This window comes from Linepithema humile, chromosome 3 (genome assembly GCF_040581485.1).
Source record: "Linepithema humile isolate Giens D197 chromosome 3, Lhum_UNIL_v1.0, whole genome shotgun sequence".
Classification (NCBI taxonomy): Eukaryota; Metazoa; Arthropoda; class Insecta; order Hymenoptera; family Formicidae; genus Linepithema; species Linepithema humile.
The window spans coordinates 20,312,569-20,330,171 of NC_090130.1; the positions used below are offsets into that span (position 1 = coordinate 20,312,569).

At 42.6% G+C, this 17,603-nt stretch overlaps 2 protein-coding genes across 2 annotated transcripts; both read right to left on the reverse strand.

Moving 5' to 3' along the window:
- Positions 1-4,020: 4,020 nt before the first annotated feature.
- Positions 4,021-7,608, reverse strand: LOC105671539 (bone morphogenetic protein 2-like). The gene is made up of 5 exons (XM_012365785.2): positions 6,985-7,608; positions 6,609-6,765; positions 6,348-6,493; positions 6,126-6,227; positions 4,021-5,935 (listed from the first exon to the last, which is right to left on the reverse strand). Exons 1-5 carry the CDS (start codon positions 7,192-7,194, stop codon positions 4,910-4,912), a joined length of 1,641 nt encoding a protein of 546 aa, XP_012221208.1. The 5' UTR covers positions 7,195-7,608; the 3' UTR covers positions 4,021-4,909.
- Positions 7,609-8,847: 1,239 nt separating this feature from the next.
- LOC105671545 (uncharacterized) lies at positions 8,848-16,385 on the reverse strand. Its single transcript, XM_012365802.2, has 8 exons — positions 16,102-16,385; positions 14,527-14,631; positions 12,771-12,874; positions 10,619-10,832; positions 10,302-10,355; positions 10,054-10,196; positions 9,601-9,755; positions 8,848-9,068 (listed from the first exon to the last, which is right to left on the reverse strand). Exons 1-8 carry the CDS (start codon positions 16,178-16,180, stop codon positions 9,011-9,013), a joined length of 912 nt encoding a protein of 303 aa, XP_012221225.1. The 5' UTR covers positions 16,181-16,385; the 3' UTR covers positions 8,848-9,010.
- Between the last annotated feature and the right edge of the window lie 1,218 nt (positions 16,386-17,603).

Genomic DNA, 17,603 nt, shown 5'->3' on the forward strand with positions numbered 1-17,603 from the left:
AAATAATGTTCCAAAAAATTTAGGAACCCGCTGCGTTAAGTCTGGTGCTCCTAACAATGAGAAACCGCATGACGCAGTAACAAAAGACGAAATCCTTCGAACAACAGAGCGCTCGTATAGAAGGCTCTGCTAACGATATACAGTGCCTAATATGTGAAAATTTTTAATTTGACAGGAGATTATATTGAACGGATATAAACTTATTCTGTTTCTAGAATAAATGTCGCATATAGATATGTTTAGTCACATATAAATATGTTGTCACAACACACACACACACACACACAACTACTTTATATCCAACCCTCGTGTCTCCTTTTATAGTTCTTTTGAATTTAATTGCAGACTTCAAAATTTTTGCCTCGATTTCTCGGGTTCTCTATTTTTCTGCACCAGTTTTAAAGTCAATTCTTTGTTTAATTAGAGTTTTATTATATTTTAGTGATTGATAAAAATGCTTCAATTTTTTACATGATTTCTAAATTTTTCCTGCGTTTTTTGATTTTGTTTCTTATTGCTCGTCTTAATTTAATCATTTTTAAGTTTTAATTTATTCCCCAGTATGTTTTTCGGTTGCCTATTCTTGTAGGACATTAATTAGTTCCGTGATCTTATGAATATTACAATTGTTCTTATAATTATTCGCAAATAAGTAACTCACGAAAATAGTTTACCGCAACTGTGTTAAATTCGCTATCCACGTGGCGGGATGGGTGTACGTATCTAAGGTCTTATTTCTAAATTAATGTGGTAATTTATTGTTAGTCTAGGATTACAATAAACAGAAAAATTTATTGTTAGTTCAGGATTACAATAAACAGAAAAATTTATATCCAAATGATATGCTGACAATAAAGATATCTATAACGTAGTCTTATACTTTTAACATACACATATATAGATTCTTATACTAAGGACGTTAATTCGCAATATTAATTTTTAAGAGATACAAAGAGTCGTGTTTTATCTTACCTGTATTCACATGTTCTCAAATAGCACTGAAATGCTGCAATGAACTTGGTTGCGCTCTTGATTGCGTCTTCTAATGTGTCATATTTTTGTACCATAAGAATTTGTTTGAATGGAATGTGCAATCCGCATAAGAAACTATCAATTAACTTATTTGTTGCGAAATCTTTTTGTATCATTCTTTCTGTCGGATTAGAATAGTTAGAAATTACAATGATCATATCGGAGTTTAATTTTCTGGCTCTAGTAGCGTAATTCTCGAAGGATTCGTCTGTTTTTTGCCGAAGTTTGTTAACTTCTACTTTCCAATGGTTAAAGCTTTCAGAGTTTCCGAATTCTAATTCTAACGTTTTACACAAATCGTCGAGATTCTTTATTGTAATAAAAACTGATTTTATTAATGTGGCATTTCCTATTAATTTTGTTTGTAAGATCTCGTGAAAAAAGAATACTCTATCATCTGGCTCGATTAAACTATTTATTTTTTTACAAACAGCCGTAAATTGCCTCACTGGAATGTTTTCGCCGTTAAAAACAGGTAGCAGCAATAAGCCATTACGGATGGCGAGATAACTCTTTTTCAACATTAAACATTGTCTGTCTAGGTTTATACCAAAATGATATGCGTCTTGTATCGTTTCTATTTGATCGTTCATTTTGATTATTTCGGCTTCTAAATTAGAGATTCTGCGATTAAGTTCAAAATTTATATCGCTAATATAACTAATTAACGAACTACTTTCCAAACAAGTCGGTATCGTAATGCGCTTTAGTGTCTCTAAAGTTTACAAAATTGATAGACTTTTTACAAAAGTACGATGCGCAGCAAATCTATGATGAAATGATTTCACGCCACTGATAGATGTAGATGAGTTGATGATGATGACGTAGATGGGCTGATGATGAGGATTGATCTTTTTTCCTGCTGGCTGTCCACGGAGTCTCGTTGTTGCTGCTGCCTTTTCCTTCGTTAACTGTGCTCGTCCAGAAGTGTCCTGATGACCTTGTGCTTTTTTCCTCGGGGTAGGTTTTAGACCACGTCGTGGTTTTATCGGCCGACAGACAGGATCTCAGCTGGTTGATCGGAGTGCGCTCCCGTTAAATTCGTCGGGATAGCACCAAATTACGATTGACCTCGGTTCTTCTACTTTGATAACCTTGCTAGGCTACGAAGTTTTCTCAAATTCCGGGTCCCCAACTTCCTTTCACTTGATTTTGACTCGCAGCAATCAGCCCAATTACAGCAAATAAAATTGTTCGCACTTTCACACAGAATATCCCACCGCTGCCAGCAATTGTTACGTGCGAGAAGCTACGTAATAGCTAATTTTAAATAAATCGGGATACGTTTGTGGAAAAGTCTTTATTAGGTGTTGCTGCTTCGTGCTGTGATCGAGAACTGAGCTGATGAGATGGATCTACCTTCCAAGTGCTCTAGGTATTTCGTAGAAGTGGAAAGTTTTATTGAAAGGAAAAAGATTTATTGAAGGGAAAAGCTTTTATTGAAGAGAAAGTGCACGTTACGCACAGGAACAATGGTTAGGCTAAAATACGTTTTTTACAATTATCGAAGGGTCCTTTGTTTAGAATCCGGAAGAAATAAAGATAAAAATGGTCTGAAGGTTCGAAGGTAATTTAAGGAACAAGAAAGTTGCGGCACGTAACAGTGTACATCCGTCGTATGTTTGCGTCCGTGTGTGGGTGCGCGTATTACGACGCGCGAGGATCTAAATGCAACGGTGGAATGCAGAGGAACGCGTTCCGGCTATTTTTAGTCGGGCGAATTCGAAAATACACCCATCGCGGATTAAATATAGCCGCGGGGGATGCATGCGCCGTACGCGGAATGCAACACGACGACACGGCACGGCACGCGAATGATCTCTCGGGTGTCGCGCAGAACGATATGCAAACTCGGGTGTCGCGTGCAGCCTCGCCATATCGAGACGAAATATGGGCGCTTTAAATCGATATCGGTATAAGGCGAAAAAAATGATTAAAAAATACTACAATATTTTATCTCAATATCAAAAATGAAAATATTGATATTTTATCATAAGAAGTCACTTTTTTAATGTTTTTTTTAATGATCATATTTGAACACGACATAAAATACGCATTTAAAAAAATACATACATAATTTTAAAAATGTGAAAAAATATATAATTACATTTTTGCGAAAAAAATAAGTATTTTTTTAGTAATGGATAAAGTACATTACGATGAAACTGTGCAACGTCGATTTTTTTAATAATATAATTTATAGGAGAATTATATAATGAATCGTATAACGAAGACGCTCCCACGCGTCGTTAGAAAAAGAAATGAGAGGGCGTAGATGAATATAAAATTAGAGAACTGAATAATGAGATCTGTTATGCTGGCACGTGTGCTAAAATCGAAGGAGGTCACGCAGGGAAAAACAAGCATCGAACGGATTCATATAATCGTCTGCAATTTCGTTCAATTCTGCGCGAGAATTGTGCGTGATTTCGCTGGAACGGTTATTCAATGAAAATCGCCGCATTATTTTACTCAATCTCGTAAGGCCGATCATGACGTTAATAAAAATCCTGCACAATTTATCGTTGCAGGAATACGAGGCGTTTCTTGTCCGTCTCTTTTGAATATTTGGCAAAACGACATCCGCATCGCGAAGCCAGTTTTAACCGCATAATGATACGAACATAATGATACGAACATAATGATGAAGAAGAAAGACCGATAGCCGCTCGTGCATTCCGCGACTGCGTTTCGGCAATCCGGGCGGCGCCGAGCGCTGTTACCGTCAACCTGCCGCTTCAGTAAATTCTCACCTTGGTTTCTCACACGAAAACAAGCCCGAGAAACATCTAATAATATTTGCGTCTCATCGCGAGACATCACGCGGAACGACATAAAGACAATAATGCATTGCGTGGCGGGATTTAAATCGGGATCGCTGGAAAACACGTCGCGCTTCTCCTTTTGAGAGATTTTTCTTGCACGTCGCATTGCGACGGGGGGGAAAAGTTGTTTGCCGATAAATCAAATCGCACAATCATGGCGCGGTTATCGCTCAAATGTCATTTATTTCTCGTTTGCTCTTTTGCTTGGCTATAAATATATATACACAGTTGGACATTCGTCTAATCCTCCGTTTTACGATTATAGCAATAATTTAACGGCGCTACGACTTAACAGTACTAATATAGATACACATACTAGTTTATACGTGTGATACTACGCGCACTTGGGAATGTTCTTATGTACAAAGTAGCTGCGTGGCATGCCGGTTACAGGATCGTCGGGCAAATCTCCGGGAGAATGTCGCTAAGAGAGTTCATCGTCGATCCATTCGAAGCCGTGTTTTTTACGCAAAGAATTTTCATTCGCGAAAAATATGAATTAGACCGCTGTTGTACTGAATTTTTCGTCGGAGAATTAATTAAAGGAAAACGCAATCAGTCAATAGCATGACTATTTACAATCAAAATGAAGCAAATCTCTTAACCCTTCAGCCGCGAATATTTTATAGATATTTGCGGTGAAAACGGATGAATGATTAACCGCTTTTCGCTGTCAATCATTCGACATCAATATTTCATGCCGTACATTCCAGTATACATTTATACAAATTTATAAATTATATTAATGTATAAACATTAATTTATATATGTTTAGTTTTTTGATGAATTGTTTTTCTATTTCTATTTTTAATTGCTCAGAGAAAGTTGAGATTGCATAGAGAAAGTCTGCATGCCGCGGTTAAAAGGTTAATGATTAAGAATCAGACATACGTTTACAAGTGTAATCTCTCTATTTACTACGACTCCCCCCCCCCTTATTCTTCGAATATCACCGTTCCCTCCCGCAGCATTTTTAATCACGGCTGACACGACTTTCGTAATCGTGTCGCGATCAGGTTCAAAATTCGCGAGACGCGTCGGCGCGACCCTGCTTAACGACATCCGCAACGGTCCGCGATCATGTCCTCGTACATCTTGAGCACGACGTTCTCGTTGTCGTCGTAGAACAGGATGCTGGTGCTGAGCAGCTTGGTCGGCACGCAGCACGGTCTCCCGACGCCCTTCACCAGACCCATCTTGTGCACGGTCGCCTGTATCGTCGCGTGATTCGTCGGCCGTTGATCCTGGCTGAGCGGCGGCTCGCACACGCCCTTGCACTGATAAGCGGAGTAGCCGGCCGGCGCGATTATGGAGGACGACAGCCCGATGTCGCGGAAGTCCACGTAGAGCTCGTGTCTCGTGCACTCCTGCGTCGCGTTCTTCTGCTCCGTCGCGTTTTCGTTGCTCACCGATCGCGCGAGTCGATCACGCTGCCGCGCGCCGCTCGGCCGTCCCGATCGATCGCGCGCCGTCTGGCCCAATTTTTCGCGCAGCATCGCCCTCTCGTAGACGTCCATCGACGTGAGCACCCGCGGGAATCTCGTGCGATCCTCCGACACGATCCGGCCGGCGCGCTTCCGCGACGACGCGGCGTCGCGACGACGTCGCTGCCCCTGCGAATCGTCGTGACGCGCGGCCTCCCCGTCCCCCTCGCGCCTTCTCTTCTGCCGTTGGAAGAACTCCGACTCGCGTCTGTCTGTCAGCAGGACCTCCTCGGACTGACCGCCGTCCCGCTGCCTCTTGTGTCTTCTGTAATGCTCCGCGCGCCCGTAGTCGTTCTCCAGATCGATCTTCTCGCTCTTCGCGCTCTTCTCGTACGCGAGCTCGTCCTTTGGATTCTCCTCGTCGTCCTGCTTCTCGTAAGCGTAATACCGGGGCGCGACATCCGCGGCGGGGCTACGATCGCTACTGTCGTCGTCGAAGAGCACCAATATCGGCTGCTTGCTGTGATGATAATCGTTCCGGCGCGAAAATTCCACCGACGCTTCGTCCTCGAACAGATTCGAGGCTGTCACCAGGAGGCCTAAATTCGGCTCGCCGCTCACCCATCCGAGAACTGCTTCTTTCACGTTGAACACCTGTGGACATTTTTCCCGTTTAAGCATTCGACAGCGATGTTCGTTCTTCCGAGAATGCCGATTTAATGATTCTCGGATTTACAGTTGATCGAAACAAAGAATTCAATCAATTCCTGACATTAGCGAGCGTTAATCAAACGAAAGAGGAAATTAATGGCAGAAATAATAATTAATGTTGAATTCCGCTCACCTGCCAGCCGGAAGCGTGCGCGCCGACGTAACGAACGTTCAGCAATCTGTGAAGATCCGGCGCGTCGAGGCTGCGATCGTCCAGGACTTGGTACACTCTTATCTAAATCGGAATCGAGATATAAAGATGTTTTGACGAGGCGTCACCTCTCCGCCTCGTGTTTCGCCATTATCGTCATTAAGGAGGCGAACCGTGACGGCATTGACAGTGCCGGGCACTTACCAGATAATAAGGTGAAGTGATCGTCAATGGACGCCCGTTTCGCGAAGGCGTTTTCTTCCGGTAGAGATGCAGCTCGGCCTCCAGCACCGATTCGTTTATCTCCAGACCCGAGATGTTGAAGAAGTAGAATTGCGACAGGGAGGTGTCTGCGCGCGACGTGAAAAAATATCGTTAGATCGTGACAATCGATCTTTCATCGCCGGGGGATTCGCAAAACCGATTTTCCCCGTTTTTTTTTTTTTCGAATATTGAAAGTATTACCCCGCTCGACGAAACTGCGCACGACCCTGGCGTTGTAGGGATTCCGGCCTCGCGTGACACCGCTGGGATCGGCGATCGTGTTGTAGAGCTCCATCATAAATTGCGGCGGTACCTTGCGATGCGCCAGATTCTCGCTCTGACTCCGGATACCGAGGATCTGCAACCGTCATTATTTCTGTTAGTATTACTCTTTTCACACAGAAACTTTCGCGCGCGCGCGCGCCGTTGCGAATAGCGTGGAATTTTGGGGGAAAAAATTGCAGCTATAAGAGAATCTCTCCGGACACAATGAACGCAAAGAATCCCACTGTTTTTCGCGAATCGGCGCGGCCAATCGCGTCACTTTGAGTCTGGATTATCGTCGTTTATCACAGACCTCTTGCATCTTCTGCAGAACCTCCTCACGCCGGGGTGCAAGGTCGTTTCCCTCCGCCAGCTGAGCGAAGGGCCACAAGTCCGCAAATCCGAGTCCGTCTCGGTCCCCGGCCGGATCCGATCTCGGGTACGCGTCAACGTCATTCAGAGACGTCAATAAGAACAGCAGCACTAGCGAGTAGGACGGGACGCTTTTCGTCATCACCGTCATCAGAGCGAAGATCCACGCGTGCGAGAAAAGGGCGGCCGAACTGACTTCGTTCACTCGATCGCGTATCGATTCACAATTTTGCGGTGTCGCGCGCGAAAAATCGATCGTTGCCGCATCGACTCACGCCTTCATCACGACTGAAAGGGACAGCGACGGACTTCTTTTCGATCGTCCTTATCGGCACCTTATCAGCGCGGGAGAGAAAGAGAGAGACGAGCCTCGCACGGAGAAGGCTTTGCCGAACCGAACGGGATGCTAAGTGGCATATGGGAGGTCTTGGCCGCGAGGAGTCACCTTTATGCTACGCCGGGAGTTGCCTCCCCCGCAACCGTTCGCTCCCCGCAGCATTGGCTCTTCTCACTTCTCTCTCGCCGCGGCTGCCGCTGGACGCGGATCCGACTCCGCGGATCTTTAGCAGCATTCACTTTCGTCAACATTCCTTGGCCCACTAACAAAACCGCTCGTACGCATCGCGCGCGCATTTGTTTCTTTGCGCGTAAGTTATGAATAATCGAGATATTCGGGAAAATGCGCAGTATAAAATTTCCACGAGAAACATCGAACGGAAAGCTCTTGTAAACGTCGGAAGATGTTTCACTAAAAAGCAATGAGAGACTTGTAATTTATTAACAACATTTATTTTTGCTTCCAAGTATTTTGATGTTGATATTTACGTTCTCTTGATATTTAATACTTTTTTTTTTTTGAGAAAGAACAGTTAATTTCTCCAGTTGATCCGTAAGAGAGGCGATTTACGAGCGTTTTCGGCGATGACGAATTCCATCGCTCGAGATCGATGAAAGAAGCGAGATTCCGAAGCGACCGAGAAAAGATACGAGGTCGCGCTCCGCCGATGACAACGCGGCTATTAAAAAAACAGCTTCCTAAATTCCGCGGATTCGTAAGTGCCGAGTTATGTGTCGCATTCGTCACGCGGCGATATTTAGGCGGATTTGACGTCCGACGATATTTATTACACTCCAACGAGAAACCCGCGGGAGCTATTATTTATCCGCGCGAAACGTCTTGTCGCCGATTTGTATCGGCACAGTTTTCGCACAGTTTTGTTTTGCGGTTCTAATTTCAGCCCCGCCCACCGATCGTTGCATTATCGATAAACATTGGTGTTGTGCAGAGATCGCGCTCGGTTATCAATATCCACCTACATAGGACTGTCGTCGCGTGCTGAAGCTGCAAAAGACGAATCGCGAGGGATTTGTCAACGGTCGTTAAGCGCGCGGTGATGTACTTATAGCGTTCGAGCGGATCGATACGAGAGCGTCATTAATCGTCATTTTAATATAAATTCGAGTCTTTTATCGTTGGAGACGATTCAGTGACGTCGTTGCCAAATCCGTTCGGTCGAAAACACCGCTCGAACTTTTACCGCGTAATTTTAACCGCGTGCGATTGACTCCATTGTGGAACGTCAACAGGTTCTCGCTGACGCGTCCCGCGATAAATTGCGGCAATCAAGCGCCGCAAGGGAGCTCGACTTCCCACGCTAATACAGGTATAATGCGAGAAAGTAGACGACAAATTGCAAAATGCCACTCGTGTCTCCCCATAAGGCAGCCCCATTATACCGATACACATCTCGAATCAGGAATACGCAAGTAGGATGAAGTGCGGGAGGAAGCTTCAATCTAGCTCTTTGAAGAAAACATTGATTTATTTAGCCTGCATGAATTAGTACATGACGTACCTAGGAACATGAGTGTGCGCATGAAATACAATCTAAACACACGTATCTCTCATATGTCATATTTCTCTTCCGCCTTTGACTCAATACGGCGAAGTGATGCACAGTTTCAGTCTAGACGCAGGCACACTGAGTGATCTGAATTATTTCTCTCTTCGCACCTCGTCGAGTTCTACAAGTTTTAAATGTGACATATTAAACATCGATAAAGCGTTCGAAAATATATATAGCTTTTCGAAATATATTGCAGTAATACAAGCCGAATAGGCATAGAAAATATCAGCATATACGACTTTATTAAATACCACAAAACACAATTATTCGTAGAATTTAAAAAAATTACAAAATAAACTACGGGTTCCTTTAATATATTTGTGCACATATAATTTCAAAATTATTAAAACAATAAGCGCTCCTTTATTATATGACAAGATTGTAAGATATGCACAAAGGCAGATGACGTATTACAATCTGGCTAACTAAGGAGTGCCTTGTCTGTAAATTTAAGCTTATATGTATTAAAGACCCGTAAAAGATCCGAGTTACTTCGTAAAATTTCACAAGAATTTTTTCGAATTTTATAACGCATTGGACGAACCGTATATTGTCGTTTCAGTCTTATATACTGATATTATTTCCCAAGTCAACGTGTTGCGAATACGTGCAGAGGCAAAATTTTCACAAATCAATATAATGGACTCTACCTGTATTCGTGCACTTTAAATCTTGCCGGTGTGCAAGTGTACTGCTTCGAATATAAACCGGCTAAACATCTAGATGGCTCCTTTTTGTCACGCAGAAGGCACGTTTCCGTCTCATTTCCCGGACACGTTCCGACGCATTGTCCGACGTTAATTGGCTATTGAAAAAGAAAATCGAGTTGATGGAAGTAAGCAGAGAAACTTGAAATGTTAATGCAATATTGACGCAATAATAAAGAAAAAAGTATTTAATGTTCACTTTTTACTTTTATTTTATTTGCTTGATTAACTTGACTATATACAGAGTGTCCCAGTATTTTATATGAAACAAAAGTTTATCTTTTAGACAAATATTACACAAAATAAAAATTTTTTAAAATGAAATTTTTATAATACATATAGCAACTTTATTTTTTTCTTTTATATTTATTAAATTATATCTTTTAAATTTCTTACTCGAACAACGGGCCTCACGTCAGTCGTGTTTGTGCCCTCTTTGATCGCTACCTCGCTATAATCCAGCACAGTTTCCATGTGGTCCATCCGATGACAATGACCGGCGCAGCCGCATTTCTCGACTACTTGATAGACTTCATCACCTTGAAAACGGCGTGAATCTCAATTTGAAATACTTACAAACAACTTTTCAATTACATTTCAGTGTCCGAGTTTTAGTTTTATATTGACCGATGATGTTCGCTTACCGTTTGGCCCTTTGATGCTAATTGTGTTATTCCGAACCGGCTTGCAGCCCAGATCTTAAAAAATACAACTGAATATTAATTTCATCAGTTCTTACAAACTGAAAAAGAAATTAATTTAAAATAAAATTAGTAATTGTTTCAAATTATTTTCACACACATATTTAATTACGCTTTGTTGGAAGTTTAAACTGTTGCTAGTTTAGAGAAAACATGTGCAAAATTAATTGCGGTGCCTGCCGAGGCTTAAAGCACGGGAGGAATCAACAGGGTTCGCTTCTAGAATTATTAAATATTTGTTATAGGTTTCACGAAGCTACCTTTGGCGCAATGGCCGATGCAAACCCCAACATCCACGATGGCCTGATGCGGCGTGCCGGAATGCACGAGGTGGATGTAGGATTCCCGTTTGCAGGACGTTTCCGGCGAGCACTCGCAGGCATCTATAACTTCGATTATGCGAACACCCTGCAACGTCGACACTCTCTCCAGCTTGGCGGCTCTCGCTCGACAATGGAAGTCCGACGAGCACTTCTAAAAGCAGACGAAAGTCGGTGAGTAATTTTTGCTAGCAAAAAGATATATCTTCCGTTCGCCAATACTTCAGCGTATCCCCAATGTGTCGCGCTAATGGTCCGCGTCGCGAAAACCGGCGATTCAAACGTGCGTCCTCGCGCGCGCTTGTAAAATTTTGATTTATGCGACTCTCGGTCGCTTTATAATGGCGCTAAAAATACGCTTACATTGTTATCGCGAATAGCGCCGGTCGTTTTCATAAATTTCTCCCCCCCCCCCAACCTCCTCCCCCGCGATCGCCATCATCCATCCGCGAGATCCCCCGGGCGCATAATTCCGGGATTTAGTGGCTGGACACTCCGGCGCCGGCCGAGGACAGTGACCGCGGCGATTCGACCTTCGAAGGACGTATTGTACCCGTCGCCACGTATTTTGCGTGCAACGCCTTCCTCTCTCGTCCGGCTTCGCGCCGTCGTGTCGCGCCATCGCCGTCGCGCCATTGTAGCGTGGCTGCTGTAAAATCCGCATCCGTATCCACCGATCTCGCGGATTGCGTCACGTAACGAAAATAACCCTGACCGGCCAAAGATCCGGGAAGATATACGGGAAGGACGAGCGTTCGTCTTCGCGCGAAGAATCCGCGCCACGAGGTGGGACCTTTCCATTCTGAGCGCCCGAGAATGTTTTTTCTTTTTTTTTTGTTAAAATAAAGTTCGACGACAAGTCGATTGCGGTTATTGGATTATTTGTGGCTGACACATGGCCCGTGATGCTTGAATATTTTCGACAAAGATAATTTTGTTGAATGACATTTGTATAACAGATCTGTGGAGAATTGTACTTTCTTGCGTTTATTTTGTTTCTACTGTTGTTCTGATCGCCTTATCTCAATTTTTCATGTCAATTTGAAAAATATCTTTTACGTGTAATAATCGTAATACTTTTTTTTAAATAAAAGAATCTGATTATTAATATTGATTATGTAAAAATATTAAAAATCTTAATTCGGCATTTAACGAAAGCTCTACGTGTACAACATGCTGCAAATTGTCGGCATAAAAATACGGGAAGAAAGTGGCCGGGTGTTATTCGTCGTAAAAGTCGAAAAGATCGCGCGATGGCTGGCGTGGCCGCATTCCAACCCACGATTGGTCCTGAGCCTCATAAATCTGTACACGAACGTTGTTTTAAACCTTTTTTATCCTTCGCATAGCCCTCGGTTGTACGAGGAGAAGGCTTGATGAGTCTAACGAAGACGAAATGATACTAATTCTCGTCGAAAATATTTTAACGAGCAATAGGATCGTAAAAAAAATAATTTCGACGACAGTCTTTTCTTCTAAGTGATCTGCTTGTAGTTTTATTTAGCTGAATATTTTATGTTTAATAAAAAGAATTAATTTATTGCGTTAGGCAACGTTGATAACATTAATATGAAAAGAAAATATTTTAATTAAATATAGATAAAAAAAAATGTTTGCTATACACACAATTGTCGATGTGTTTACAGATAATCTGTAATAATATTATCTTGTAACTCAGTAAATATATTCAAAGTTTAAAATATTCATAATTCGATGACTCCTAACACGAGCGAGCAGCGATCACGCGTTGAATCCTGCAAATATTCTCCGGATAGTTTGGCAAGAATGCAGCACCGAAATTCGTGACTCATGCTCGCAGGATGCACCTGAAGGTACAAAAACAACGTAGGGGCCAATCCTCGCCCTCGTGCGATGATAGCGCATCGCTGTTGCCGCCAAAAGCTTTGCCAAACTAAATTCGGAATTCGCGAGTCACGTGTTGTCCGCAAAATAGCCGCCAGTAACAATTGCTTGTATAAAATTACATTAATTTGTAAAATATATTCTCTTAATTAACGGTTTAAATATATTTATGAATAAGTCGGTAATATTTTACTGCAAATTTTCGAAAGAGAAAAGAACAAAAACCTACCTGAACTGCTGGTCGGCTCGCATCTCCAGGATCATCGGACACGTGTCGCGGGCATAATTTTCGGCAGTGGCCAGCATCGATCTGGATAACTTCGCCGGATATTCCTAAACAAAAGTATTTAAAAAATTAGAAACCAGGCTGTAAGAACGAAGCGTGGGTGTCAGAATGCAAGAGATGGCAGAGATTAATACAAAATGTTATAGCTTTTTCTTGGTTCTCTTCTTTGTTGGTTTTTTTATAAAATTATTCACATTACACGCTTGCGTTATAACAGACACAAAATCCAGGCAGATACACAAAATTGAATATTCCGAGCATAGATTTGACGTAGATATTGTAAACATCCTACGTGTACGGCGCCGAGCGAATAATATTTTCGCGAAGTAGCGCGGGTGTGGATATACTCGGTGTGAAAAATTAGAAAAGAGAGGCGCGGCAGCGAGGTCCTAAGAAGGGGTGGCGCTTGAACGAGGGTGTGCGAATCACGAATGTATAATACAACTCCTGCTATTTTTGGCGCGAACGCGTGGGACTCGGAATGCGGGAGTACGCTGTCGTAGTGTGATTCACGGTTCCTCGCATCTTCGTATACCCGCGCCGCTTTTCCTTTTTTTTCCCCCCTTCCCGTCAATTTGCCTCGCAAATATTTTCGCGCGCAACGCGCCCCGAATCGTGTGTCATAATCTGTAAATCGCAATTCGGCGAAAGGTGGGAGCGCTTTGTTACCGGGTCACGCGAGTTTTTACGCGATTTACCGCACTGCGTTGTAATATCTGTAAATTATTACACATTCATAATATTACAAATATGTAAATCAAAGCTTACGCAAAAATACGTCGGTTATTATTTAAAGCAAACGACTTCGGGATCCGACTGGGCGGTTCGATCGCACGGCGAGAGCCGAACGGTGTTTTAATCGAAATATTAATTTTCATCAAAGCATTCGGACGGTCTCCTTCTTCGTAAGCAGTCAAAGGTCACACTTCAATTGAAGTTAATGAATCGATGAGAGAATCCAAGACGGGCGACGCGCAATGAAATTCGCTCAATCTAGAGGGCGAAAAATATTTTATCTAGTTACATGCGAGCGTACATATGATGTTTTATTTCATACATCAACTTTATAATTTTCCCTCTTATTAAAAAAATTATGTTATTACTGATTATGCCAAAAGATGACATTTAACTGTTAATTTAGAATTATTAGGCTGCAATATATTTTTTAAATTTAGAAAACACCATTTTCAAAATTCAACGAATCTAATATTTAGATTATTTAGTTGAATAATAGATAGACGTTTGAACAAAATTATCTTGGAGCAAAAAAATATGGAATAGAAGATTTTCATTCAAATATAATAATCTTTTTGTAGATTTTTATCATTATTTTCCCTTTTGGGGAAATTTTTTACATTGAGGAACACATATTGTAACAGGATTTTTTTTATGTGACGTCGTGCGCATACATGACGTTACCGCCTTGTTAATCGGTATCGCAAATCCGACGAACCTGTCCGACACGCAAGCACGTCGTAACCGGATGTTTCGTCCCCTTCTCCTTTATTAGAACATCCATTGATTAAGAGGTATCAATTTGCGATACCATACGCGCGAGAAAAAATGTTTTTTCGAACACATTGATATTTTCTTAAATTGTCTCCACAAATGTCACATTTTTTTCTTCTTTTTTTTATAAATGCTGGATTAATATTGGGATTAAAAATATCAAAGAATAATTGATGTTTCACACACTCACCGTATCCGACGTCGATCATTTTTTCGTGCCGGGCGCAACACGTGTGTTGTCGTTGTTCCCCCGAGTGCATCTTTTCCTCGTTACTCGATTCCTTCTCGCAAAAAGCTGAGCAACAAAAATCGCGAAATGAGCATGGATAAAGTTTATCAAGAAACTCAATTCCTTACCATTAGTGCATTTTTGAAACAATGCAAAATTGGATGAAATAAAAATCGAAATTACACCAATTTTAAATAAAAATAAAAGTTACAGTTTCAAATTTTATGTAGCATTTAATTTAGATTAAAATTTTAATACATAATTGAAATTAAACCGCGCCTTTCGAAGCAGACGTAATTTCAATAAATTTGGTTTCTTATTCTGAGCTTGAAAAAGAAACATTATTTCACTAATTTTTATTACAAAAGGACAAGATTCTTTTCACGCGTGACATCGAACTCAAATCAAATCAATTGGTATCGATAATTATTTGAAATGAATTTAATGATGCCGCTTCTTATTAAATGTTATACTTTATACATATGGAAACGATTTTGAATAGAAGTAAACGCGTATATTTTGTACTACTAGGTGCGCAACTAAGTTTCCGGGTTTCACACATGAATGGCGCTAACGATACATGTAGTCGATATACATGTCTAAAGTTGTGTTTTTTTATTAACTTGGACATCTGTCAACAATAACCAGTTATAATACCAACACATATCGCAACGCAAAAATTTTTTTTCTAACAATAAAGATGTCGAGTTTTGTGCCAACTAAACAGCATTTGCGGGAAGCTTTGCTTTTCTGCTTCAACTTGAAAGAAAATGCAGCTGAAGCAGGTCGTTTGCTTAAGAAAGCCTACGGCAAACATGCACCATCGAAAACTACCTGTAAAGATTGGTTTAAACGCTTCAGAAGTGGCGATTTCGACACTGAGGACAAGGAGCGCTCCGGAAGACCAAAAACATTTGAGGACGCCGATCTGCAAGCGTTATTGGATGAAAATGATACGCAAACACAAGACAACAACAACTGATAAATTTGAACCATGCATTGCTCGAAAAACGGCCAGAATGGGACACGAGACACGAACGAGTAATATTGCAGCACGACAACGCTCCGTGCCATCGCACTTCCATCGTCCAGGACACCATCAAAACGCTGAAATGGGATCTGCTACCGCACCCGCTGTATTCACCAGACCTGGCCCCTTCCGATTATCACTTGTTCCGGTCGATGGCGCATGGCTTGGCTGGGCTACACTTGGCCAATTTCGAAGAAGTGCAGAATTGGTTGGATGAATGGTTTCGATTCAAAGACGCGTCGTTTTATCGTCGCGGTATTCATGTATTGCCAGAGAGATGGCAAAAATGTGTAGCTAGCGAGGGACGATATTTTGAATAAACCGTTTTTTGTATTTCTCTTGAAATTTTCCATTTTGCATTGATAAAAAAAACCCGGAAACTTAGTTGCGCACCTAGTATATGTTTCATCAAATTATCTTAAAATCAAATCTGAAAAGTGCTAGATGGAAAAGTGCGTAAGAGAGAAAAGTGGAGCGTGAAAAAAAGGGAGGCGCAGCGACGTTACCTAATCGCAAATTAGCCACGCAAACTACGGCGAAGCCGGCGAGGACGGCCCACCATCCCCTCGTGTTTTGTATGCGCATCGATATTGAGCGGGTGGTAAACGAATAAACGGAAGATTGCGTCTCGCTACGTACTATCTTTACAGCGCGGATGACATACGGTTATACCGGTGACAGGACGATCGCACGCTACCGATCTCTCACGATCTCATCGCGGGAGTCCGCGCGAGTTCCGGATGACTAGAAGAGGAGATTAGGAGATCCGCGCGATACTTTCTCCGGCTGTTACACGTGCGAGATCGAGGAAGATCGATCGCGATCGTGATCGGGTTGTGCTGCCCACGCGGCTTGCGATCTGCGAGAAGACTGGCTGTCTGCCGTAGCCGCTCGGAGAGACGTCCGGGCTGACAGCGGCGGATCTCTATTAATCTCGTTTGGTGGACGGGGTCCGCCTCGTGACGGACGGGCCGTCCATCACCCTCGCCGGCCGCGCCTCACCGGTCATCACCGACCGGCGGTTGCTCGATTTCACGTTCCCGAGCCGCGGACCCGTTCCAATTCGCCGTCTCCCGGGGAACTTTTTACTTTCCACCCTGTTAACGAACGGTGAGAGGCTAAGAACGATCGAATCGGTGGAGCCTCCGTTGTCAATATTTGTATCACTAGAAACTTCCGTTTTTTCCCCTCGCGCGCTATATTTAGTAGTCAGTTGCGCGGAAGCGCGTCTCTTTTTGCCCCGAAGAAGCGTATATCAATCAGGTCGCATTATGCGGAGGCCGATTTCGCGTTCGAACACTCTCGAAACCTTCGTTCAACTTGTCGACGTTACCTGATATTGCTCTATCAATTTTTTATGTTTTTAAAGAACTCCTAAATCTATTTTTATTTTTAATGAATATGAGAGATAAAACTTGAAAGAGAAAATGACCAATCGCTTGTGGATTCATTTAACGATATATTCCCGTTAAAAACTTATCGATATTTATTGAGAAATTATAAATACGCAGGATTATCCGTTAAATGTGCAGCGCGTTTTCACGCGTTGCGAATTTTGCTTGTCCGATAGCACCTTCCGCGACCCCCAGGTACTTGCAGTGTTTGGAATGCAGGGAGGCCGAGAGAAAGAGGGCAAAAAAAGAGGAGAGCTATTCATCCTCCGTGCCTCCTGCGCTTTTTGCGTCCCCGCACCATCGTCGTCGCGGTGCGGGGAGAGATTCAGTCCGTCCGGTTGCGGCATCATCGCTCCTGATTATACCGGGAGGTCTCTCCCCCGGTCTCCGCGCTCGTTAACACACTCCATCGCTACCGCCAAGATCGTTGAGAGGTCCGTGAGAGGTTATTATCATTACTCATAAATTACCGCGCGTGCGAATCTCAATTTCGTTCGTCGTACTCTGCAGTAGTAAGCTGCGGGGAGAATGTTATTTGAACGTCCACACACAGTAAGGGAAATGCAAAGATAGAGAAAAAAGGAAAAAGCGAGAGAAGGAGAGGCGCGTTTATT